At 60.4% G+C, this 25076-nt stretch overlaps 8 protein-coding genes across 8 annotated transcripts; 2 read left to right on the plus strand and 6 right to left on the minus strand.

Annotated features, from left to right (window-relative positions):
- Positions 1-253: 253 nt before the first annotated feature.
- THITE_2093207 (uncharacterized protein) lies at positions 254-1339 on the minus strand (the record flags this gene model as incomplete). The annotated part of the gene is made up of 3 exons (XM_003658000.1): positions 254-306; positions 402-1171; positions 1251-1339. 3 exons carry the CDS (start codon positions 1337-1339, stop codon positions 254-256), a joined length of 912 nt encoding a protein of 303 aa, XP_003658048.1.
- A 1140-nt stretch (positions 1340-2479) lies between these two features.
- On the minus strand, positions 2480-5132 carry THITE_2124480 (uncharacterized protein). The gene is made up of 2 exons (XM_003658001.1): positions 4782-5132; positions 2480-4718 (listed from the first exon to the last, which is right to left on the minus strand). Exons 1-2 carry the CDS (start codon positions 4792-4794, stop codon positions 2488-2490), a joined length of 2244 nt encoding a protein of 747 aa, XP_003658049.1. The 5' UTR covers positions 4795-5132; the 3' UTR covers positions 2480-2487.
- A 471-nt stretch (positions 5133-5603) lies between these two features.
- THITE_2124481 (uncharacterized protein) lies at positions 5604-7006 on the plus strand. Its single transcript, XM_003658002.1, has 2 exons — positions 5604-5742; positions 5819-7006. Exon 2 carries the CDS (start codon positions 6002-6004, stop codon positions 6932-6934), a length of 933 nt encoding a protein of 310 aa, XP_003658050.1. The 5' UTR covers positions 5604-5742; positions 5819-6001; the 3' UTR covers positions 6935-7006.
- Positions 7007-7817: 811 nt separating this feature from the next.
- THITE_2124488 (glycosyltransferase family 39 protein) lies at positions 7818-10731 on the minus strand. Its single transcript, XM_003658003.1, has 7 exons — positions 10498-10731; positions 10247-10377; positions 10122-10176; positions 9568-10065; positions 8748-9507; positions 8629-8687; positions 7818-8572 (listed from the first exon to the last, which is right to left on the minus strand). Exons 1-7 carry the CDS (start codon positions 10636-10638, stop codon positions 7985-7987), a joined length of 2232 nt encoding a protein of 743 aa, XP_003658051.1. The 5' UTR covers positions 10639-10731; the 3' UTR covers positions 7818-7984.
- A 669-nt stretch (positions 10732-11400) lies between these two features.
- Positions 11401-14040, minus strand: THITE_2124492 (uncharacterized protein). The gene is made up of 4 exons (XM_003658004.1): positions 13288-14040; positions 12834-13225; positions 12298-12741; positions 11401-12128 (listed from the first exon to the last, which is right to left on the minus strand). Exons 1-4 carry the CDS (start codon positions 13724-13726, stop codon positions 11424-11426), a joined length of 1980 nt encoding a protein of 659 aa, XP_003658052.1. The 5' UTR covers positions 13727-14040; the 3' UTR covers positions 11401-11423.
- Positions 14041-15184: 1144 nt separating this feature from the next.
- THITE_2124494 (uncharacterized protein) lies at positions 15185-17199 on the minus strand. The gene has a single exon (XM_003658005.1). The coding sequence runs from the start codon at positions 15620-15622 to the stop codon at positions 15200-15202; it is 423 nt and encodes a 140-aa protein (XP_003658053.1). The 5' UTR covers positions 15623-17199; the 3' UTR covers positions 15185-15199.
- A 2698-nt stretch (positions 17200-19897) lies between these two features.
- On the plus strand, positions 19898-21767 carry THITE_2124496 (uncharacterized protein). The gene is made up of 4 exons (XM_003658006.1): positions 19898-20164; positions 20219-20367; positions 20441-21426; positions 21499-21767. The coding sequence occupies exons 1-4, from the start codon at positions 20050-20052 to the stop codon at positions 21560-21562; spliced, it is 1314 nt and encodes a 437-aa protein (XP_003658054.1). The 5' UTR covers positions 19898-20049; the 3' UTR covers positions 21563-21767.
- Positions 21768-22624: 857 nt separating this feature from the next.
- Positions 22625-24829, minus strand: THITE_2124498 (uncharacterized protein). The gene is made up of 3 exons (XM_003658007.1): positions 24523-24829; positions 23729-24334; positions 22625-23674 (listed from the first exon to the last, which is right to left on the minus strand). The coding sequence occupies exons 1-3, from the start codon at positions 24630-24632 to the stop codon at positions 22663-22665; spliced, it is 1728 nt and encodes a 575-aa protein (XP_003658055.1). The 5' UTR covers positions 24633-24829; the 3' UTR covers positions 22625-22662.
- Between the last annotated feature and the right edge of the window lie 247 nt (positions 24830-25076).

A 25076-nucleotide genomic window follows, 5' to 3' on the forward strand; every position in this document is an offset into this window, starting at 1 on the left:
TATGCAAATGCCCGTCTTGCACAAGCGAGAGAGCTGAGCATCACCCTGGCGTATCCATCAGCTAAGGATGTACTTGAATTGAATAGCATTGTCGTGATTGCGGTTCCGAGGAAAACAAAGCATGCTATGCGATTCCTTCGCCCACCAGCCAGCAGCCGTAGGCCGTCACACAACAAAGCGAGAGTCGAGGTTGGAACCGCTCGATATCGGGTAAGGAAGAGACCAGTGTCGCACCGGCTTCGAGCCGCCACCCTTAGAAGTCTCCAAAGTCACCGCCATCAAAGCCGCCGCCATTCGCACCATCAACTGTTGAACCCACATGTTAGCCATCTTATCTCAAACTGAACAAACCGCACCATCACAGAGCGAGCACCCGGGTGGTGGTGGTAAATGTCACTCACTATATCCCTGCTCAAACGCCTCCTGCTGCCCGTCCTGGATGGCATCCTCAATGAGCATCCCACCGATCAACCCGGCCCCAACACCCAGCGCCGCGCCCCCCAGCGCGCCCATACCCCCACCACCCCCCATCCGGCCCTGCGGCTGCTGCGGCGGCGGGTAATACCCGCCACCATACGGCCCCGGCGGGGGATAGTACCCGCCAGCCGGGGGAGGATACCCACCGCCATACGCGCCCGGCGGCGGGGGCGGGGGCGCGGACGACGCCCACCCACCGCCGCCGTACGGCGCGGGCTGCGGCGGCGGGTACGGCGCGTTGTACGGCGCCGCGGGCGGGGGCGGCGCCGAGTGGGAGTGGCCGCCCGGCCGCTTGTTGAACAGCTTGCCGAGGAAGCCGCGCGGGCGGTCGCCGGCGCCGTCCGGGCGCGGGGGCAGCTGGTCTGGGAAGGGGGAAGTCGAGGGCGAGTGCGAGGCGCGGGCGCGGGCGTCTTCCTCGGCTTGGAGCTGGCGGGCGAGGCGCTCGTCTTCCTCTTCGTTGTTGGGTTTGGGGGCGGGAGAGAACGGGTTGGAGGAGGAGGAGGAGGCGGCGTTGTTGCTGCTGCTGTTGTTGTCGTTGTAGGGGTTGTGCTTGGTGTCACTTGTCGCCGGCGGGTTGTCGCCCGGGGTGTAGGATGGGGGCGGGCCCGGGGGCACGTCGTCCTCGGGCGGCGGCCGGGCAGGTTCGGTGGGCTTCTCCCACTGGGATTTCTTGGTATAGGTATTGACGTAGAACCTGTGGAAAGCGGGTGTCTGTTAGAATCGAGGACGTCGCGAGAAGCTGGCAGGAGAGAGTATGCTGGGAATGTGCTCACCATTCCTTGTACTGCTCGTTGAATCGCGCGACCCAGCCCTCGGGTACCTTGGGCGGCGGAGGACCCGGAGGCGGCTCGAAATCGGCCATGGTGGTGGATGAACCGTGTGAGAGGGTGTGGCGGTCCAGTAGGTTTCTCGCGTGCCCTTGACGGAAGAGGATGAATGACGCAGTCTCGCAGGAGTAGGTACTGAGGAAGCTAGGTCCTCTGCTCGGCTGGTGGGGTTGAGCGAGCGATTCGGAGTCGGCGGGGCGACACTTCCGTGCAAGAGACAGGTTTCAAGTACTTGTACCTGCACTAAATCAACGCGAAAAAGGCGGAACACTCGCCGAGAGGCCTCCTTTGACCAAACGGCGAGCTGCTCACTGGTCACACGTGGCAAAGGAAAGAGCAAAACAAAGAACCCTTACTGCGTACCTCGGAGCGGCATTTTATGTCTCTCTGTGACTGGAGAAGCAGCGTGAAGCTTCGACGTCCTCGGCTAGGGGCGTGACAGCTTGCACAGCCACTCCCGCCAGAGACGGGCGTGATGGAACACAGACCGATCAATCCGTGTTGCCGATCATGTATGGCTGGGCTTTCAAAACTAGTATGAATTTAGGAATGACCACTCGCTACGGAAGGACAGGGAATGACGATTGCAGACTTCAGCCACATCGAAGCTGCCTCAACCACAGCGCCTGGGTCAGGGCAAGCGACGGACGGAGGTGCCCGTGATGTCTTGCCACCCGTGCGTGGCCGAGGGGCTGTGCTAGGCAACACGTTCATTACAGGAGACGGCCACGAAGACAGACGGTACACGAAGAGGGCTCAGAGGGAAGGGAGTTGGTGCCAGAAGTGCACAGCACCTCGACACACCCGGAGATGGAGGCAATACAAGGCTCTTTACTTTAGCCCAACAGCCATTTCCAACCCTATGGTTGAGGCTCATCGCATGCCGAAGATTCAAGACCACTCTAGTTTGCCAGATTTGTGCGTATGCAGCCCTATTCAACTTCTTTCATCTTCAGTCCGACGTACCTCGTCAGCAAATGATCGCCTGCCTGTCTACCGACACCGCCGATGTAATGCAAAGCGTAGCCATGAACCCGGTCAGTTCCCAGAACGGTATGGCACCCCAGACACCCAGTTCAATCCCCAGCCAGCCCGAGTACCTCCATCCCACATTGCCCTGACAACGCCGCGCTGCAAAAAAGCAAATAGAAAAGAGAGAAAAGAGTGAGGAAAAGAAGGCCAATCAGTAGACCTCCTCCCTAGTGCGCTCCTGCCCCCTGTCCCCAAAGAGATACGCCGCCTCCATGCAGTATCCGCCGACGCCCGTGGCCATGCGCTTCTCGCTCCCGTAGCAGATGACCACGGCGTCCACGATGCCACTCAGGATGCCCTCCATCGCGCCCAGGATGCCCCAGCCGATGAAGCTGGCAACCACCCCCACCACGTACGCGTACGCGCTTCCGCGCACCCCCATGCCGTCCGGCCGGTCGATCCGGAGCTGCCGCGCCGTCATGACCCAGCCCGCGAAACCGAGCGCGGTAGCCATGATGAAACGCGTCGCGTGCAAGATCAGCTTGGCGAGCCGGTACGGCAGCAGCGGCGAGGACCCGTTGTGCTTGGGCAGCGCCGCCGGCGTGAGCGTCGTGGTGGGTCGCTGCGGCGACAGGAAGTCCATCTGGCTGATGCCCTTGGACGACATGGCCAGCGTCTGCGAGTGGATAGCGGCGTACGTCAGGGTCAGGGGGTTTGTGAGGGCGGCGATTGGCGTCGGGATGAACGAGTAGACGAGTAGGCTGAGAATGTTGGCCAGCCGCCGCGGCAGCACGAGCAGGGGCAGCCGGATGGCAAGCGCCAACAGCGTCGACAGGCAGATGGTGCCGAAGACGGTCGTTAGTGCGTGGCCCAGAGCAGCCGACACAACTTCCCTGGACGACGGAGCCGGGACCGCGTTCCGGTGGAAGTACCACTGCGATACCGTCGCCGCCGTGGTGCTCCGCTGCACGCCCGAGATGATGGAGAGCGTCCACATGTACATGAGGATGAAGTACACGCCGAGCCACCAGCTGGACGCGCTGATGATGAACCTCGCAAGCCTGCTGGAGAAGCTCCCTCCCAGGAAGACCCGGGTGAACATGAGCAGCCAGACCCACGTCCACACGACCACGACGGCCAGGCAGCCCATGCCGACGAGGACAAGAGCTGAGTTGGCAGCCAGAATCCGGCTCGAAAACTCCAGGATGCCGACGGCCGACTTCAGCGCGTGCCGTCCCCTGTAGACCAGATACAGCCAGACCACGGCAGAGACCGCAGGAATCGATGACGCCCATCGCATGACCGTGTCCTGGAGACGGGTACTGCCACCGGTCGCCTGGTAGCTGGAGACGAATGCGTACAGGGAGAAGGAGATCAGAACCACGGGAACCCCGACCAAGACCAGCGACACGAGGGGTTTGACGAACGATCGCAACGCCGCAAGCCAGACGAGCGAGACGACGATCGACACCAGCGTGTCCACGGCTAGGAGGTGGAAGGATGACCGCAGTGTGGTGTAGATGGTGTCCCCGAGCGGGCCATCTCCCCGTTCGGTGTGCAGGAGGACCAGCACGAACGTGGAGAAGAGGGATGCTTGCGCAATCAAGTAGAGCCAGGCAAAGAAGGCATCATACTTGAAGATCTCGCCATCGACCGCGGCTGGTGATGCTGGGCCGCCGTTCACGTTGGTGTCCAGCGAGCTGGGCGGCCGGGGCATGCCGAGTTCTGAGTCGGCCGTCGAATCCCTCCTGAGGAGATGTCGTCTTGGCCCGGTGGTGTGCTTGAACTTCTGAAAGGCCGGCGGCTCACTATCCGTTGGCGCCTCCACAGTGAGGTCTTCGGGCACTTCGTTGTCGGCCATCGTAGATTCCAGGGCGACATCTTCCATCCCCCTGCCGTCGTCACTGCCTCTTGATTGCTGCGGATGTGTACTCTTAGCGTCGCTCGCGTGTGCTTGTTCCGCAGCCGGCCGAGAGTAGCGCCTGTTGCCGTTCCAGCTGCTCCTAATCCCTCGGAGACGCTCCCCTAGCGAACCCTCCTCGTATTCCCGACTGCGCTCCAGCGAGGCACGGCTCTCGTCGTTCTCTGTCTCGGTGCTTTCGTCCAGCCGGCTCGCAGCGAAGACACGTCGCGACCGCTGGAGGGCGAACAGGTCTGCCGCTTCGCGGTCTCTCTCCTCCTCATCCTCGTCATCTTGCTCGAGTGTGGCTTGGAACAACGGCGCATCATTTGTTGCATAACGAGATCCAAACGCGGCGAGACTGCCGAAGCGCGAGCCGCCTTGATGGTATGGGTTCCCACCGCCCCTCCCCAGGAATGCCCGCCCGGCGAGCCGAGACCCTCTGCCCTGCCAGTCGGTAGGCCGAAATGACCTCTCTCCGTTGTCGCCCTGGCCAAAGTTGGACAGCCGTGACTGTGATTGTGCGAGGAACCTGGAGGCGTCTAGAGTCGGCATCAAGAGTCAGCGAAGCCCCGGGCCGGGGGGCACGGCCAGGCGGCACTCACATTCAGAGAACATCTCGGCAGATTCCCGTCACCCCCCTGACGAGGGTGCTACACTCCCGCACGTACAGACGTAGTGTTGGGGGGTTGAAGTTGGGTCAGGACGGGTGCAAAGGCGGGCCGGGTACAAAGGCGGGCCACGGGCCTGAGGCGTCCTGGCCGGGAGGAGTCGGCAGCCGATGCACGCACACGTTCGTAATGATGATTCAGTTTCGGCCTCGCTGCTGCCGTGCAATGCCCCAGAAAGAGACACCGATAAGAATCTGGGGGATATGTATGATATTGTCTAGTGTCGAAGTACGTGCCGCTCATGGACGAAGGCCCTCTGGTTGTGCGGAAGGGTCAAGCATGCATGGTGACCATTGGGACGGGAGGCAGGCAGCCACTGGGCCGGGGTTGCTCACGAAGGGCAAGATGTGCTGGGCGCACTGCGGGCGTGACTGAGAGTCGGTGACCACGGCCGGGGCCCCACTTGATCAAGTTCCGATGTGACAGGGTACCCCTGCACTAGGTACACGTAGACGACGGACACTGTGTACAAAGTAGTGTACGGAGTATGCAGCTAGACAGCCCGATCGCAGTCCTGGGGAAACACCTGGTAAACACGTCAGTATGCTCCAGAGAAAGTCTGATGTTTAGCTGCATATGGAGACAGAGACTGCAGTCTTGAGAAACAAGCAAATACAAGGGAAATGAGAGAGAATGATGTTGGGATGCCGGGTCAGAAAGTCTCGTGCGACAGTTGGGAATCAAAAGACGTGCCTTGTCTTGGCGCTAACCAACTATCGGGCAGTTGCGTCACTGATAAGCCCGTCAGCTGGTTGCGGACCTGCTGATCCGCTCTGCTTGGCGAGAGCTCCCGCTCAACACTACAGCAGCTTCCCGCGCACTAACGTGACCACAACTCAACCGCCGATTGGCACCAGAGTCCAGCTTTCTGCTGCCTGCCCAACAAACATTCGGGGTTGGGATTGCCTCCTTCCAACTTGTTCATAACCCAGCTTGGCCTCTGTACCTAACTTGCGACCCTTTACCCCCAGATCGCTGGTTTGGAGGTGACAACACCAACGGTCAACCAGTTCGAAGCATCGCGACGCCCCTGACGCCGTGTCGGCGAGCAAACTCAAACCAGTCAAAGCAAACACGCCAGTCAGACAGGCTCCGTTTGAAACTCTGCAACAACACTGCCAGTCGACACCCGCCGCGCTCCCACACTCCTTCCCATGTCCCACGCACCCTGGGATTACATCGCAAAGCTCGTATGCATAGGCGACTCGGGATGCGGTAAATCGTCACTCACCATCCGTCTCTGCGAGGGGCGCTTCGTCACCCACCACGATGTGACCATCGGCGTGGAATTCGGTTCGCGCATCGTGCCCGTCGGGCCACCCTATTCCACTACCGCCGCCAGCCCGGCCACCACCGCCGTCTCCGGCTCTTCCCTCCCGCCAGCCGCCTCCTCGCCACCAACGCCAACCACCAAAGAAGCAAGCGGGCTCCCCTTACCGCGCACAGTCCCCACCGGGGCCGCTGCCCAGCCCAACCAGCCTCAAAAGCACATGAAGCTCTCCCTCTGGGACACGGCCGGCCAGGAGACCTACAAGTCCGTCACGAGGTCCTACTTCCGCGGCGCGTCCGGCGCGCTGCTCGTCTTCGACCTGACGCGCAAGTCCACCTTCCAGCACGCGACCGACTGGCTGAACGACCTGCGGCAGATCGCCGAGCCGGACATCGTCGTGGTGCTGGTGGGAAACAAGGCCGACCTGGCTTCGCCGAGCGCGGTGGACGACCCAGACGCAGATGCAGGCACGGCAGGGAAAACAGGGGGAGGCGACGGCAGCGGGGCCAGGGCCGGGGGCGAAAACAGGAGGGAGGTGACGCGGCAGGAGGCGGAGGACTGGGCGCGTCGCAACGGGGTGCTCGAGTATGTCGAGACGAGCGCCAAGAGCGGGGAGAACGTCGAGATGGCGTTCATGCGGGTGGCCGAGCGCATCTTCCAGAACATCCAGGCCGGCAAGTACGATTTGAATGACCGGCGCTCGGGGGTCAAGGGACCAAGCGCGGGCGGAGCGGCAACGGTTGGAAGAGCGGGTGAGACGGTGACATTAAAGCCCCATGTGGTGTACAAGAACTCCATCCGGGAGGGGTGTTGTTGAGAGCAGTCTGTGACTGATCATGAAGAGTGGATGTATGTGGATCAACAACGGGTATTCTGACGTATTTACTCGAAGCACGATGGGCTGGCGGCGGCAAACCACATTGTATTATATCCCAAGAGGTTGGAGAGCAGTAGTAATAATCACAACGCAGGAGCAGACGGAACGAGAAAGAGCTGCCGGGTTGCTAGAGTGCAACAACATACCAAGGGGAGAAAATTCTTCAACAGCGCCGCAATACTGTATACGATACCAGCCCGACATGACGGCAACCTACTCACTGCCACGCACGAGCGACTTCGGGCTACCCCTGGTACGGCTATCCGATATGGATGAGACAACTTACCATAACACAATTGCAGGTATGACGCTATGCACAGCCAACACCAGGAAGCCCTCACCATCCAACACAAAAGAGAGCAAATCCCCGAGTCAATTAAAGAAAAAGTGAGAGTAGTGTCGACAGAGAGAAAAGGGAGCCTCGATCGTGATCTATCTCCCTCTTCAACGAGCTTCCAGTCGAGAGCGGACAAAGCCTCAAAAAATACCCGCCCACCTCCCTTGCCAGCCGAAAAAAACCAGCTCTACGCCCCCCTTTTCCAGTCTATACATTGTTTTTCTGCGGCTTGCAAACTTCCTTCCCTTCCGTTCCTTTCCCCCCTGAACCGCAGAGGAGAGACCGCAGAGAGAGAGAAAGAGATAGAGAGAGAGCGACACCCAACCAGCCAACCAACCGATGGACCAAACATGGCAGAACCCACGAGAGGGAGCGAGAGGAGAGGCGGAGACACCGCGAGAGAAGAGAGGGCGTTCGCTTGGTTCAAAATCCGCAGGGCTCACGAGCAAGCCAGCCCTGGCCTGCGGGATATGATGCACACACACCACATCCCAACTCACCACCCCAACCCACCAATCGTACACTCTCAGACAGACACGCAAACCAGATAGGCATTAAATTCCACCTTTCTTTTGCTTTGCTGCTCACTCACACTCCCATCGTCCTCCGCCTCCAGAAAGATGCCCCCTGCCGAGCAGACTTTCGCAGCCGAATCACGCATCCGACATCCTCCAGCTCTCGAACCATTTCATGTAGCTGTACTTCCTGTTGGGGCCGGTCATGCCCCAGCAGATGGGGATGAAGTAGATGTACAGGCCGATTACGGCGGCGTAGAGCAGGGCGTAGGCGGCGTACTGCGCGACGGCGCGCTGGTTGCGCAGGAACCAGTCGGCGAGGAAGCCGAAGGTGAGGATGGCAAAGTAGAGGGCCGGGTAGTAGTGGTGGACGTAGGTGACGCGGGCCATGATGACGAAGGGCAGGTAGTGCAGGAACCAGCCGGCGACGGGGTAGAGGCCGGCGTAGTGGATCTGGTCGAGCTCCGGCGGCGACAGCTCGCGGTAGCCGCGCTGCCAGCGGATCGTGTACCAGGCGACGAGCCCGGCGAAGACGCCCAGCGCGGCCGTCGAGCCCCAGTAGACGAGCGGGTTGCCGAGGAGGAAGTACTTGACGATGCTGTCGTCCCAGCCGCACATGCGCAGGCCGACGTGCAGGATGGGCCACTGCCACCACTGCGAGGCGAGATCATCCTGCTTGTCCGGGTCGGGCACGAGCGCGTTGTTCGAGGTCATCATGGCGACGTTCTGGCACCGGGGTTAGCACATCTTCTTCTGCCGCAAGGTCTGGTGCGAGGCCATACCAAGTGGACAAAGTCCTTCAGGAAAGGCGACTTGTACAGGCCGGGGTTTCCAGGGGGCACTGACTACCGTTAGCAAGCTTTATCCATATCCGTCACCGGCGAGAGCAGTTCAGCCTTACGCTTCTCGTTGACGTGTGCCTCGATGTTCCAGTGGGTGTAGGTATCGCGCGGGTTGTTCTCCTTGGTGCAGGTAACCTCAATCTGTTTGAAGCCCCACTGAGGCAGGTTGACGTTGCCGGCGCGGAGATAGCAGCCCAAAGTCTCGTGCCTCAGGCGGAAGGCCGTGGTGAGGGTGCGGATCCTGCTGCGGTCGCGGGACGCAGCGTCACTGACCACCTCGATCTTCCAGTGGTCCTTCTCGTCGCCAATCGTCGCGTTGCCGTAGCAAGAAACCTCCCACTGAGACTTGGTGATAGGGGCAGCGATCTGGTGCGAGTGCAGGTTGCGGCCGGTCTGGGCATGGAGCAGGCGGATGACCTCGCCGTCGCCGATGAAGCGGGGCTCGGCGGCGGGGTCGTAGGGAATATCGCGGCGGTTCGGGTAGAAGAACCAGTTGTTGTTAGCATCTTTGTGGTGGTAGCAGGTCACCTGCTGCTGGGTAGAACCCTCCGGGTACGTCTGGACGTGGCTGTGGAGGAGGCCGCCGCCATAGCCCATGTTCTTGATCGTGACCATGGAGCCATAAGCGACTTCCAAGGGGCTGTCCCTTCCGACGTCGGTGCCGCGGAGGTTGGCTTGGAACAGCGAAGACATCTGGGCGTCACCAGGCCCGCTGTTCGTGAGCACGGCAAAGTGGATGGCGAAGCTGAGCAGGTAGACCAGGAACGGCAAGATGATGAGGCCCACGACGCGAGCAAAGAAGTGGGCAGCCAGTTCGGTCTACGTCACGTCAGCGGGTCTGATGCCACGGAGATTGTCCTGTCCCATATGCGAACTCACCACAGGCATCTTGGTGTCACCAAACTTGTTCCACAGGTCCTCGATGGTGTACAGGCCAACAAGCGCGGTGACGAAGAGGCCCACCAGCTTGACGCTCGTCACGAAGCCGATGCTCAGGCCGGTCATGAACAGCCAGAAGAACCACTCGGGCTCGAAGCTGTTCTTGCGCTGGTTGTGGAACTTGGCCCAGCAGAGAGTCGTGGCGACGGTGCCGAACAGGAGCATCGAGTCCAGCAGGATGAAGCGGCTGATGGTGGTGTACGAGTTCTCGCAGAGGACCATCAGGGCGACGAGCCAGACAGCAGGGCGCCTCAGGTGGAGCTCCTTAGCGGTCCAGTAGGCCATTGGCACGCAGATGGCGCCCCAGAAGGCGTTGAACTGGCGCATGAAGGTGTAGTTGACCTCGGGCGGGTAGGTCTCGCCGGACTTGAACTCGAACGATCCATTGTAGCCGGCGAGGTATCCGCTCAGGCCGACGAGGAGCTTCCCGGCAGGGGGCTGCGTCCGGTTTGGTCAGGGCTCGGGCTTGATCGGGGGCAGGGGGACCAACGTACGTGCACGTCGAAGTAGAACTCGCGCTTCAGGTAGTGGCTGCCAAACTTTCCAAAGCTGCGCAGAGGGCCAGGTTAGAGAGGCTATGGCGCCCGCGTGAGGGAGGGGGAGAGATTGGGTTACTGACTGAGCTTCATCCCAAGTGACAATGGGCGAGAGACCGATCTTATAGAAGCGGGTGAAGAAGGCGAAAGCAGTGAAGATGATGGGGGCAATCAGCCACTCCCATTCGTCGAGTATCTCGAGGACGGAGGGCTCCTGCAGGAAGACACCCGACGATCAGCACTGCATCAATTTTTGGACTTGGAGCGCGCGGTTGGCATCGCAACCCATGGGCTGTCGCATTGGCATTCCCGAGGAGTTGGAGTGAGCGCCCACCTTCTTGGGCTTCTTGTCGTCAGGTTGCTGCGGCTGTGGGACGAGCACCTGCTGCGGCGTGCCCGGGACATTGCGTCGCCTGGCCGCGTCGCCCACGTCGGCGCCGGAGACGACAGTGGCCCGGTCGTTTCCCGAGGCCATGGTGGCGATGACGGTGCTGCTGCGGTCGACCTCTGTTCGAATCGGGACGGAACGTGAGCCTCGTCTTTCCAGGGGTCGCAATCGGGGCCCGGATCGCGGCGATATGAACGATGTGGATTAATGAAACGGGTTAAAAACGAGCGTGTCGAAGCAAGCGGAAAACGGTACAAAAGCCGCTGCGAGCGAAACTACCAATGGCAGATCCGGCACACCAGACGGACTGTGTCCCCCCAGAATTGAAGGAATCACAACGAAAACGGCTAGAAATTAGAAGGGGCGGCTCTCTCGAAGTCGAGTCGAGCTGTGCTGAGCTGAGCTGAGCTGAGCTGAGAAAAGGGGATACGACGCAAGCACTTCGTGGCCTTTTTTGTCCGTTAGGAGATGGAACCTTCGGAGTGGCTTGGCACTCGATCCCTGCCAACACCAGGCGACTGTGGTCTGGGCCGTTGGAAGTACCCCTGTACCGGTCCATCGCTGTGGGGAACCCCTCGGGATCGACAGAAAGCCAGGCCACCTTCGTGTTTCGTCGGAAGCTTCCATTGAAACAACGACAGGACGGATACGCACAATTTCATCGTGCAGATGCGAGCCGCGCTCAAATTGCGAGGCTACCTACATGATAGGTACAAGTAAATTGCGTCAAACGCACGATTTCTTGGGATGCTCCAAAGTGCATTCACACTGTGCAGGCAAAGAATCTGCCTGCCTCCAAACTCGCCATGGTTTCAGTCTGTCATAACTATCCGAACCTGGACCGCAAGCAAGGTCCCCTCCCAGCTCAAACTCTATACCATCCCGCTCGCATACCGCTGCCCGGCCCTCTGCCGCACGATCTCCTTCTCCCTGAATTCGAAGCCCTCCTCGTGCGGGAGCGCGGGCTTCGGCACGCGCCACCGGAACACGTACCGGCGCCAGAAGTACGCGGCCTGGGCGAGGCCGTAGGCGGCGTGGCTGCGCAGGGGCACGTCGAAGACGCAGTCGAGCTCCTCGAGCGTGCGCTCCTTGGTCTCGGGCACGAACAGCAGCACGAGGACGAAGCCGACGATGTTCCAGCCGGCGTACCAGCCGAAGGCGCCCTGGGGCCCGAAGGCGGCGAGCATGCTCGGCCAGGTGACGGCGAGGACGAAGTTGAAGAACCAGGTGGTGGCGGTGGCGAGCGACATGCCGATGGGGCGGATGTACAGCGGGTAGGCCTCGGCCGAGTAGGTGAAGGGCACGGGGCCCTCGCCGGGCGAGTAGACCATGCCGAAGAGGTAGGTGCCGAGGGCGACGCAGGCGATGTGCGCGGGGGACGACTGGGGGATCCAGAAGGAGAAGCCGGTGAAGAACATGAAGAGGGCCATCAGCGGGAAGGTGGTCAGCAGCAGGTTGCGGCGGCCGAAGGTGTCGATGGTGTAGACGGCCGGAATGGCGAACAGCCAGTTGATGACGCCGAAGCCGAGCGAGGCGGCCAGGGCCGAGACCTCCGAGTAGCCGGCATCGATGAAGATCTGGCCAAACAACATGAGTTAGTTTTTCCTCTGATTGGGACATCAGGAGCAGCTCGGGAGCAGAGGAGCTGCCTTGGGGGAAAAAAATGAAAAAGAAAAAGAAAGAAAAAGAAAAAAGAAAAAAAGAAAAGAAAAAAGAAAGAAAGAAAAGAAAAAAGAAAAAACTCACTTGACTCGAAAAATAAGCAATAATATTAACACCACAGAACTGCTGCATAAACATGACAATCTCCGATGCGCACATCGCATTGCGATTGCGACGGATCGTGAAGAGCTCCTTGAGCCGGTTGCCGGCGCCGATAGACATGGCCTCGCGCTCGGCCTCGAGGAGCGTGTGCGTGTAGAAGAGGTCGCGCGCGGCCTGGATCTTCTCGAAGCGCAGGCGGCAGACCGAGGCGAAGGCGTCCTTGTGCCGGCTCTTGGTCAGGTACCAGCGGGGCGACTCGGGGCAGATGAAAGCCAGGAGGCAGACCAGCACGGCGGGGATCATGGCCGAGCCCATCATCAGGCGCCAGTTCAGGCCCAGCGGGATGCCGCGGGCGGGCACGAAGTAGAAGGCCAGGTCGGCTATGTACCCGACCATGATGCCGAACGCTGTCCACATTTGCCATTGCTAAGAAAGGGGAAAAGGGGGGGAGGAGGTTAGCCCTTGCATCATTCTGCGCGGATCATTTGGAGCAGTGTTCCTGCGGTGCGACTGCTTACCATGACGAGGGCACCACGGAGTCTCGGAGGCGAGCATTCGGCGGCGAACATGGGCGTGGTGGCGGACTTGGGCCCGATGCCGAGGCCGAGGAAGAAGCGGGCGATGAACATGTGGTACCAGGTGTTGGTGAAGGCCTGCCAGAAACAGGCCAGGGCCGAGATCAGACAGGAGACGAAGATGGTGCCGCGGCGCCCGAAGATCTTGTTCATGGGGTCGGTGAGCCAGCAGCCGATGAAGGCGCAGCAGAGGTACGGGGCGCCGTTGCAGAGGCCGACCAGCCAGGTGTCGCGCTGGCTGTCGGTGTCGATGCCGAAGGCCACCTTGTAGAAGATCTGGGCGCCATTGACGACCGTCTCGTCCATGCCTTGGACCGCCGCGCAGAGGGAGCAGACTAGAAGCTGTGTTAGGTGGGACCTGCGACGGAGAGCAAGGGGTGACCGGCCATGCACGTACTGATGATGACCCAGTAGAGCATGCTGGGGTTGGACCACTTGTGGGTCATCTCACGCTCCAGGACTTTGCGCTCCCGGTCGGTCAGCTCGGCGATGCCGTCGTACTCGGTGGCGTCGCCGGCGATCATGGCGCCGAGCCGGAAGGCGCGCATGTCCTCATCGCTCGTCAGGCCGGCCTGCCTGGCGTAAGCCTCCCCCATGGCGGCGAGCTGGTCGGGGCCCAGGCCGGCGAGGGGGTTGGCGAGCTTCTGCGAGGCCTCGCGGCGCTCTCGCAGGGCCTCGTCCGACGCGGCGGAGTGCTGGCCGGGGTGGCCGCTGGCCTTGATGTTGAGGTGCTCGATCTCGGCGGGCGGGGAGCCCGACGAGCTCGAGCGGTCTTCCTTCTTTTCTGAAGTCATGGTGGTGAGACGAGCGTGGGATTCGTGGTTCGTCTTTTCCATGTTGGATCCAGGCTGCGAAGGAAGTTGGGGAAGAAGAAAAGCAGGGAGCGGCGCGAAGGCCTCTAAATACTGGATGCTGATGCTGGAATGCACGAGCCGGCGGCGGCATCCGGGGTGCGCCGAGCAGCTGGAACATACTTCAACTGCCCAGCGGTTGACCCGCTTACGCAGTCCCGCCGGCCGCCGCTGCATCAGGGGCGGCATATTCCCATGCGGCAGGTCTCCACGTCATTCCCGACGGCGGCATATGCAGCGTACCCCATATTCCGGTCATGTGTGGCAGTTTGTCCGTGGGTACGTACCTACCTGGGTCTGCCCTGAGTCAGGTAATCGAAGACCATGCAGCGTTCATGGAGATTCTGGGGATTCAGGATCCTGGGGTTCTAACCTAGGTAGTGGTGGAGCGTTCACTGTTCGGTTCAGGTTCAGACGGCCGAGGGCCGGTACGCGGATACACACGTACAAGCCGCACGCCGCCGGATATAACGGAAGGCTCCAAGCATTCAGCTGCACGGATCCGTCGCAAGATTTGCCATTGATGCAGGCGCAGGATTCGAGATCTGCGCTGCGCGGGAGTAGCGAGCAGATGACCCGACCCGCACTATGACGTATGTCCGCTGCATCTTGAGCTGCTTGGTGTTTTGTCAAAAAAAGACTGGAAATCCAATTCGGGGTTGAGGTCTGCCAAGCCCTGCCAATTGCGGTAGTGGGACAGAGGCGGGGCCAAAGTGGGGCCCATTACACAAAAAATCCACTTCGTCGGCAACCCAGGTCGATGGAGCTCGAGATTAAGGGTAACGAGAGCACATCAGAGGAAAGGCAGGACCTGCAACGGCGAGGGACTTGAGAGGGGAAAGAAAGAAAGAGAAGGTTCCCGAAACCCATCAGTTGTAAAAAGGCAACGACTCAGATAGTTACACTTACGATGACATGACCCTCAGTTCACCAGGCTTTGATTCTACAAATGTTCTGGACGGAAGCTTATTGGAAACAAGAGTCAGAGTTCTCCTATGTATGTACCTTAGTTCCGTATGTACAGAATGAACATTGCCCTACAAATATTTGGTGACAACCTGTACTCCGGACTTTTTAGCTCCCCTAGCATCCCATTAACACTTCAGATCGCCTCCCTCCTCGTCACAATGCACGGAAAAACCTCTCCCCATTCTATCCCAGTTTTGTCCAGACCGTGCCGGCCAGGTTCGCCATGACAGTTTTGTAACTCCAGTGGTTTGCCATGCATGCCATGCCTGTCGTTATCCCGGGTATCATGAAAGCGGGAAGATGCCATGCAACCGGACAGAAAAAAAAAAAAAGAAAAAATCGGAAGAAAAGAGACAGAAAAGGAGGGGAGCAAGGGCATGAAAACACGATGGCGATGACGGAGGAAAAAGCAAACTGACGGCCAACCTAAACTCCCATCACATGCCCCGGAGTCGAAACACAGGTCAGGTCAGGTCAGGTCAGGTCAGGTCAGCACCGCTTCTTCCCAGGGGTGCTGCCGCTCCCCAGCCCGAGCAGCGACACCGACATGGACAGCCCGCCGAGGCTGGTCAGGGTCGACTCCTCGGCCTCGCGCGCCTCGAGCGAGCTGATGACGCAGCCGGCGCGGTGCAGCCGCAGCCGGCGCGCCTGGCGGTCCTTCTTGCGCTCCAGCATGCGGTCGCGCACCAGCACCCAGTCGGCCTTCCAGTTCTCGATGCTGCGGAGCAGCTCCGGGTCCGCGTCCTCGGCCGGCACGAGCTCGTAGCACACCGTCTCGACCGCCCGGATCTTGAGCCGCAGGTGCCGCAGCTCCGACTCGTTCGCCAGGATGTCGTCCTCGAGGTCGCAGATCTCCTTCTCGAGGTCCAGGATGCGCCCGGCCGCTGCCTCGGCGCGGTCGACCAGGAGCATGTGGAGGTGCTACGATTGGAGATAGGGGTTAGCAAACTAACGGTTACTGTGTGCAGCGGGGAGCGGGGCCAGCTTGGGGCGGGACCGGCACTCACGTCTGACTCCTCCTTCCTCGCCTGCAGCCGCTTGACCACCTGGGCCAGCTCGAGGCACACCCTCTCCGCCTGCACTGCCACCCGTTCCGCCATCTCAGCTTGCGCTCGGGCGGCTTCCTTGGCCGCTTCCAAAGCCTCGTTCGTCGCTGCGGCCAGTTCGGGGTGAGACTGCACCGGGGAGATGGACAGCTCCGAGAACTTGAGGACGGAGGCCAGCCACGGGAGTGGGCTCTCGAGGTCGCGGATCGCCTGGTCTCCCAGCTGGAGCAGCGGTACCGAGAGCATGGCCGATGATTTCTCGCTGGGCCACTTGCTGTCGCTGGCATATCCTCCGGACTGGCTTTGTTCCCGCGGTTCGGCCTCCACTTCTTCCTCGGCCTCCTCTTGACGCTCCCCCGGTGCTTCGACCTTCGACGGTGCTTCGCCTTCCGCCTCGGCTTTGGATTCTGCTTCTGCCCGTTCTGCGACATCAGCAGCATCTGCTTCCAGCTCCGCGGTGGCCTCGGCCACGGCGGTCTCCTCGGCCAGCCGCAGCAGGTCCTCCATCTCGTCCACCTTGGTATGCAGGACCTCGAGAACTTCCGCCTCCATGCCACCGCCCACCTTGGCCGACGTAAGCCTCTGCACCAGGTCGCACAGCCGCTCCATAAGCTCGACCCTGGCCGGCGGGAGGTTCTCCGTGTCGACCTCGATATCCCGCTCATCCTCCACCTCTGCGTTCGCGGCGTCCTGCGATTCCCTATTCGCTGGCTCCTGGCCAGGCCCGTCGCCGATCCCTTCCTCAGCCGGACCGGTGCCGGCGTTATCGTTGTCGTCCTGCGGGTGCGCCCCGTATCCGCGGAAGCCTTCTGCCCCGTGGGACTTCTCAAACCCACGAACATCCCCGTACCCAAGGGAGTGCTCTCCCATATTCGAACCGGTGCCCTCATCTTCGTCATCCGCGTCGTCATGCCCATAACCAGGAACGTCAAGCAGCTCATTCGTCACCCCGTTATCCCCTTTTTGATCATCCTCATCGTAGTCATCGTAGTTCCGTTCCTCCTGCTCCTCCTGCGCCTCCCGCTTAGCCTCGTTCGTCACCGGCTCAAATCCCCTGGCACCATTCAGGCTGCGACTGTCACCGGAACCGTAACTGCGGCCGGGACTCGCACTCCCCCTCGGAACAACATCCCCCTTCCTTACACCACCCAACTCGCTCACCCCGACCCGAGCCGGCTCATCATCCCGCTGATGTCCGTCCACCCCCCCATCCCCATCCCCATCTTTATCTCCATCTCCACCGCCATCTCCACCCCCCGTCCTCCTCCTCCCAATCCTCTCCCTCATCGCCCTCCACCCTACCCCGGCCGCCGGCCCGGGAACCGGCGCAGTCACCAGCCCGGCGCCAAGCCCCACCCCGCGGCCCGTGCCCACGCCCGTGTGCAAGCCCAGACTGCTCCGCCCGGTGCTGCTCGACCCGGCGCCGCTGCCGGGCCGGCTGGGACGACGAGACGAACCCGCCGCGGAGCCGGATCTGGAGGGGCCGGATGCGGAAGCGGAAGCGGATGCGGATGCGGGCGATGGTTCTGATGCCGGTAAGGCGGCTGGTGGTGCTGCTGCTGCTGCTGCAGGTGGTGGTGGCGGTGAATGTGCAGAGCCGGGCGGCGCGGATGCCGATGACCGGGTGAGGAACAGGCCGGGCTGCTTGCGGCGCGGGGAGGTTGGCGGCGGGGTGTCCAGGCCTGTGGGGTGGGGGAAATGGTGGATTGAAAGCGGGCGGGGGATTCGGGACCGTGGCGGCGAGTCCCGGTGCTGGTGCGGGTAGTTGGATGCGCGAGTCGGGGTGTACTGTTTTTGGCAGGCACGGGATTGCTCGTGCTCTTCTTGGTTTTGGGGATGAGAGGGAGGGTGCGATTGTGGTCGTGATGGGGGTTGCTGGGCATGAGTGTAGTTGCTGCCCTCGTCACTGTGGTTAAGGTCCTGTCGGCGGGATTGTCGTGATGATTGGGGTCGTTGTGGTGAAAAGTTGGGTTTTGGTTCTGGTTCTGGTTCTGGTATTGCTTCCAGCGCTGGCTGAGAGAGATGGTGTTGTTGCACCGGGAAGGAGAAATCCTCTGGCGCAAAGGACGACAGCGACGAAATGGAAGGGGCAAAAGTAAATTCCCAGTCGTCCCCGGAGCTCGGGGCGTCGTAGTCGGGGACGCTCATTGTGGGTTGTTGGTGATGTGCGCTTGAGTTCGAATAAGTGTACAGAGTAACAGTTGAATATGTGCAACTTCGTCGCGGTGAGCGCACTCCCAAGACGGTCAGACGATCAGGCTCATGTTGACGGACTGTCTTGACGGGCTGTGATCAGTCCGTTTCAACGCCACGGCAGACGGTTTTCATTCAGATGCTGGTTCACGCATGCTATCATGAATGCAAACCACCCACCAAGCCGCAGATGCATTGTGCATCGCCGCAGAAGGGCGAGGCTCATGATTCTTCATCCACATCACAGAGCCCCACCTGCTGCGTTGTCCAGGTGAACAACAAGCAGTTGAAACAATGCGCTGCGAAATGCACCAATCAGGCCAGTCTGCCGCCCCACTATCGCCCTTTCCCTATCCTGTATTAGCGAAAGTGTCTTTTATCTTTCCTTTTCCTTCCCATTGGAAAAGTCATGATGGATCATGCATTATTCGTGGGTTAGTCTCTTCCTTCGCTTGATGCTGAGCGAGTCTTTTTGGGCTGCTCTGCAATGCTACCGGGTCGATGACAGCAAGTCACGCCAACATGCCAGATCCAATTCCTTGCCCAAGACTTTGCAGAACAAGAACAACCGAGAGTACGAAGAACCGCAACTAACGTTAGTTTCACGGTATAATGATGGTACGGAGTGAAGACATAAAATATCAAAGTTGGCTTGGTGTTGTCTTGGTGTCCGGATGGTCTTTCAGCGATTTGCGTGTGTGTATGGCCTATAAGCGATTCGTCCTGTCTCGCCCGAGCTTTTCCGCCCGTCCGACGGCATTGCCGGGCTGGACCGAGCAACTCGGGAGTTGCAGTCTCACGGTATCACCGCACTGTGTACATACTCAGTACTGAGACACGCTGCAGATCCTGGGTTAGCTCGGGACTTTGTAAGGGATTCTCTGATTCAAGAGACTTCTGTTCGATAATGCCTTGCTTAGACCTCACATGCAGCGCGAGGGCTTCAATTTTGCTGCCAATCACGAAGTGAAGTTCGTTCAGGAATAGAGATGTAGCCGTTGAGTTATGCCAAGACTGATGACGTCAGGTCTTGGCCACGAATATGGCGGCTTGGTTCTGGAAGTGTTTTGACTGGAGATTTGATGTGAGGTTTTCAGTGAGACCCACCAACATCCCATGGGGCTCAGTTCGCTCAGTCTGAGTTGGCGCATGCTGGGAAAAGGTAGGTAGCGATATTGCAAGCAGTTGGTGGCCACTGAACTCTAATCGCCCTTGGCTGCCGACGCCTCCAAGATGATTTTGCCACAGGCCGAGGCGAGTTGGACGCCAGCGCCCGACAACGCATAACCAGCGAGAAGTCTACCATATATAGGGCGTCAACCTCTCACGTGTCCCACTGTATATTGTACAGGACTGTTGAAATCTGTATTCGTAGCAGCCATACGCAGGATTCCGTAGAGCTGTCAGTTCCCATTGGATCCCCAGCGCGTTGCCCGATGATTGTGGGGAAACACTCAGCACATGCAGCTAGCGAGCGCCCAGCGCCCAGCGGGGTAGTCCAGTCATCGCAGACAACTCTGGACTCCGAGCTTGTTAGGTGGGGCGGCAACCTCGGGGACAGCACACGAGCACCTCTGACAGGCTGTGACTCAATTAGTTCGGTCAAGTACTCCGTCCAAAGGTACAAACCGACCTCGCCGTCCCTTGCCCCGCCTTGGCCTCTTCTTCCTTCTTCCCCAGCCTGAAGAAACTCCTGTCCATGTCCACGACGGCATTGATGTTTGCGCACAATTAGCGGCGTTGTTAAGCCAGTTTCAGCCCCGCTGGCCCGTTGGCCCGCTGGCCCACTGTACATACAGTACACTATCCCCGGTTCCAACTCCGGCACACCCCGACTCTGGTGGCGTCATCCCCGTCCCAAGCGCGCCTGGAGCCTCTTGCCTCGGCTTAGTGCGGTTAGCTGCAACCCTCCCATCCCGTTCCGACTCATACACAACCAGACACGCCCTCGAACAAGCTGCCGCGCTCGCAATTGACCCGGATCGCCCGTCGCATCGTCACACTTTTGCACCACCGAACAGTCTCTCTGCACTCATGCTGCACGCCACACGACCGCAACACCACCCACGAAGCCCAATTGGCGAAGCCTGAGCCGCCAACATGTCGTGGAAGAAGACCGAGAGGCTGATGGACACCATCCGCCACTATGCAAGCTTTCCTGCCACCGGCGTGAGCTTGCGCCAGATGGTCCAGTTTGGCGAGAAGCCATCAACTGGTGAGTGGGCCGGAATCTGCTCTTCTCAGCTTCGTCCTGACGGTAGTCTCGTAGGGACTCTCTTCCGCGCCTCCCAGTTCCTCGCCGAGGAGCTCCCCATCCGACTGGCCCACCGCGTCCAAGAGCTCGAAAACCTGCCCGACGGGCTCAGTGAGATGCCATCGGTGAAGAAGGTGGCCGACTGGTATGCGCAGTCGTTTGAGGTACGCACTCGTCCTTGCAAAGCTTGCGCCCACTCAGGGTGTATGACTCACCAACACCCCCCACCTTGCCCAGGAGATCACGGCCCTCCCCAGGCCGGAGCTACCCAAGGATGTACGAGAGAGATTGATGAGGCCGTCGAAGACATCGGGCAAAGGCACATCATGGCTGAGCGAGGCGACACCGAATCCAAGCATCGAGGAGGGCCAGTACAACTCGTGGAATGGCACGAACAACGGGTGGGCCAAGGGAAAATTCCCTGCGACCAGGAGATACTTCGCAGTGGTGGACGACACGGGCGACTGGCCGCCCGAGCTACAACTGTACAACCAGAAATTCGCCCAGACGCTGCACCGCATTAAGCGAAGACACGACAGCGTCGTCACCACCATGGCGCAAGGCATCCTCGAGTACAAACGCAGACGGCAACGGATGCAGATCGACAACAACATACAGTCATTTCTGGACCGCTTCTACATGTCTCGCATTGGCATACGCATGCTCATCGGCCAGCACATTGCCCTGACGGACCAGAGCCAGTACCGCGACCCGTCGTACGTCGGCATCATCTGCACCAAGACGTACGTCAGGGACTTGGCCCAGGAGGCCATCGAGAACGCCCGCTTCGTGTGCGAGGATCACTACGGCTTGTTCGAGGCGCCCAAGATCCAGCTCGTGTGCGACCCGAACCTGAACTTCATGTACGTGCCGGGCCACCTGTCGCACATGCTCTTCGAGACCCTCAAGAACTCGCTGCGCGCCGTCGTGGAGACACACGGCCAGGACAAGCAGGAGTTCCCCGTCACGAAGGTGATTGTGGCCGAGGGCAAGGAGGACATCACCATCAAGATCTCGGACGAAGGGGGCGGCATCCCGCGGAGCGCCATCCCGCTCGTGTGGACATACATGTACACCACCGTCGACCGGACACCGAACCTGGATCCGGACTTTGACAAGAGCGACTTCAAGGCGCCCATGGCCGGCTTCGGCTACGGCTTGCCCATCTCGCGCCTGTACGCGAGGTACTTTGGCGGCGATCTCAAGCTGATTAGCATGGAGGGGTAAGCCAGCCAAGCATCCTCCTCATTTCCAGTCTCTCGCTATGATGCTGACCCATCTCTCTTCCCACACAGCTACGGGACAGATGTTTACCTGCACCTGAACCGCCTGTCGAGCTCGTCCGAGCCTCTACAATAGCAATCAGCAGTCATGAGGGGCACAGGTTCGTCCTCGTCGCCCCGAGGATTGACGCTGCCGATGCGATATCTGATGCGCAAGCGCCTCAAGTACCCAGCCCCGCTGGAGGTCACAGAGCGCCGGCAGGTCGGCGACGCCGAGGCCACCGTCAACCCGGTGCCGTCGCCGCCCGCGCACGACCGCCGGTCGTCGCATTATCCCCCCCGGGGAAGCGACAGCGAGCTCTAGCTTCGCAGGAGCCTCCTCTTGCGCGCTGGAGGGTGCCAGCTGGGCTCCGTTCGGTCTGGAGCGGAGCCCCGTCTCTGTTGTTTGTTTTTTGGCTACTCAGTTTTCTCACCATCGCTCCAAGCTGCGGGCGCCCGCTCTGGTCCTAACCCTCCATACTTGCCCTACTTTCCCGGGGCCGGTTGATGTTGGTATTCGATTTTGTGATGCCCATCCTTGATGACGGCCGTCTCAAGACGCACAACAGCAGACAGACCTTGGAGTTTAACATTTGGCATCTATACTTGCATGAAAACGCTGGCGCATTTGTTATAACGGACTGGCGCGAGACGGAAGGGACAGGAAACAGGGGAGGCTTTTGTCTCGTCTTTACCAAGGAAAGAAAAGCAAACACAACTGTGGCTTTGAAGGGAGAGGACTAGGAAACGGTGCGAAGCAGGGGATGTGAGATGGAAAGGAGGATAAGCACGTGTATGGTTTCACGCACAGGGCTGTAAATACCCGTACATGGCGCGACACACACACAATGAGGTCATGTCCGTAGTCCTCTGGGCCAAAGGGGTTTTTTGTTGGGTTTGACTTCTGTTGTAACTGTATGCATTGGTTTGTATCTGTTGCCAATAACAATGCAGTCTAGAGCAGCTTCTGGGTGGACCTCGATGCCTCTAACCTACAACGACCTCCTCGCCCTTACCAGCATGCCGTGCCATGCCCTGCCATACCAGTCATGCTACGCAAAAAACCAACACAGCCATCTGCTTCGCTCCAGACTAGGCAATAAATCTGCGCCGCGGAAGTAGGTAACCAAGGGCCCTGACATCACCCCCACCACACCAAAACACGCAAGACCAAGAACCCGCCCTTCTCATATCACATCACGCCTTGTACAACAAATCCAAGAACCCCTTCGCCAAGTCCACGACGACGCTCTTATTGGGCAGGCTGCCCGCGACGCCGTACAGCGCGGCGGTATCGCCGGCGGCGTCGGCGCCGGCACCGGCGCGCGCGGCGCTCTTCTTGCCATCGACCATGCGGACGCGCTCTTTCTCGCGCTCCTGCTCGACGACGGCCTCGAGGTCGGCGGCGAGGCGCTCCCAGACCTTGACGAGCGGCATGGTCATGGCGACGTGGATGGCGGGCGGGTTCTGCAGGGCGTTGAGGTGCCAGCCGCGGGCGGACATGCCGTCGGCGATGTCGTAGACGTTGAGCGAGCGGGCGCGGAACGCGAGCACGCTGACCAGCGGGTTGCCCAGGACCTCGAGCTCGGCAGAGAGGGAGGGGGACGTGGCGAGGCGGTGCAGCAGCTTCTTGGTCGTGCCGACGATCTGCGCGCACGCGGCCAGGTAGCCCGCCTCGCCGACCGAGACGAGCGAGGTCCAGCACGCGGCGATCAGCGCGCCGGGGCGCGAGCCGGCGATGCCGGGGGAGGCGTACACGCCGCCGGACCAGGACGGGTCGACGAAGTACTGGTAGGCGCGCAGGGCCTGGGTGCGGTAGAGGACGGTGCTGTTGCCCTTGGGCGCGAAGCCGTACTTGTGCGTGTCGCACGAGATGGAGGTGACGCCCGGCAGGCGGAAGTCGAAGGGGACCGTCTCGAAGCCGGCTTTCTCGAGGAAGGGGACGAGGAAGGAGCCCAGGCAGCAGTCTACGTGGAGAGGGAGGCGCTTCTTAAGGGCCAGCTTGGACAGACCCGAGATGTCGTCGATGATGCCGTGCGGGAAGTTGGGCGCGGACCCGACGAGGAGAATCGTGTTGCTGTTGATCAGGCGGGCCACGCGGCGGAGGTCGACCTGGTAGCTCGGCGCCGGGCACGCTACGAGATGGATTTTGATCTTGAAGTACTCGGCCGCCTTGCGGAAGGCCGTGTGTGCCGTCTCGGGAAGAATCCTGGGAGGTGTCAGTAGCAGCTCGGGTGACCCTGAGGAATAGGGGTTTATTTACATCTCCGGCTCGGTAACACCCCGCTCAACATAGGCCTTCTGTCTCGCACTGAGACAGGCCATCAGGATACTCTCGGTCCCGCCGCTGGTGCTCACACCCGCGGCGTCAGGCGGCGCATTGAACAGACTTAGCACCATGGCGACCACCTCCGCCTCCATCTTCCTCACGCCGGGGAACACGTCCGGGTGGATCGGATTCGCGACCGTGAACTTCCCATACGCCTCGGTCTGCAACCTCAGCAGGTCGTCCTCGCCGTGGTACACCGCACCCGAGACGTAACCGTCCTCCCAGCGCGTGTGGTCCATGTTCGCCAGCGCATCGAGCTCCTTGCGCACGGCCTCCTCGGTCCAGCCCTCCTTGGGCAGGGTCAGGTAGCGCGTCGCGTTGGCAGGCACTATCTTGGACTGCATCTTGGCGAGGGCCTCGTCGACCTGCTTGCGCACCTGGGTGCGCACCCCCGGCATCCGCAGGAACCAGCCGTACAGCACGCGGCGTACCTCGGCGTAGGCCTCGGCTAGCGTGCCCAGCAGGCCGCGACCCTTAAGCTTCCACAGCGCGCGGCGCGACCATCGCAGGAGGAAGAGAAAGAAAACGATATTGCGGATTCTAAAGGGGAGGACAGGCGCTGTGTTAGTTGGGTGTTTTTCTACGGCGATGGACCGATTGACTGCCAGCAGCAGAGATTCCCCGGCTCCGATCAGGCAGTTTTCATGCCCAATTGGACGGGCGGGAAGATCAAACACTGTTATGCTGGCACAAGACGCGGGAAAGAAGTTCGGATGCGAGCCACTCACAGATCCAGGCTGAGCATCTCCAGCGGGTTGGCCGCGCGCACCCGCGACCTCTTCCGGACATTGTTGAAGCTCTCTCGCAGGCTGATGGGCATGCGCGACGTTCCCGGCATCTTTGCAAGCAGCAGTTGCCTGCGGCCCAGAGTGTCAGACCGAGGCGTCGGGGATTGACGATGTCAAAATCAACGACGACCTAACACTGCCCGGACATGGAAGAGTCGGAAGCCGCGGGACCTGCTGGGGCCCAGTCAATTGGAGCTCCCGTTCTCAGCTTCTTGAAGCTTCAACTAGCTTGCTTGGGCTAAGCGAACCGCGGCACCCTGGACCCCGCGGCTCCCGGTTTTTTGTGGGCAACATGCCTGGAAATGCATGCTTGTGCCCCACTCATTCCGCTATCCGATCTATCACATGCCACGACGTCACTGCGGCCAGTGCATCTGTGTTGCTCTCAAAGGGGATGGCTCCCATTTAGGAAGCCGTGACAGCACACAAACCACAAGCTCGGGGATGTGTGCAAATCCGGTATCACTGTCCGAGCCAAGTGATTTCATCAGACA

Source organism: Thermothielavioides terrestris, chromosome 6 (genome assembly GCF_000226115.1).
Source record: "Thermothielavioides terrestris NRRL 8126 chromosome 6, complete sequence".
In the NCBI taxonomy this organism is placed as follows: Eukaryota; Fungi; Ascomycota; class Sordariomycetes; order Sordariales; family Chaetomiaceae; genus Thermothielavioides; species Thermothielavioides terrestris.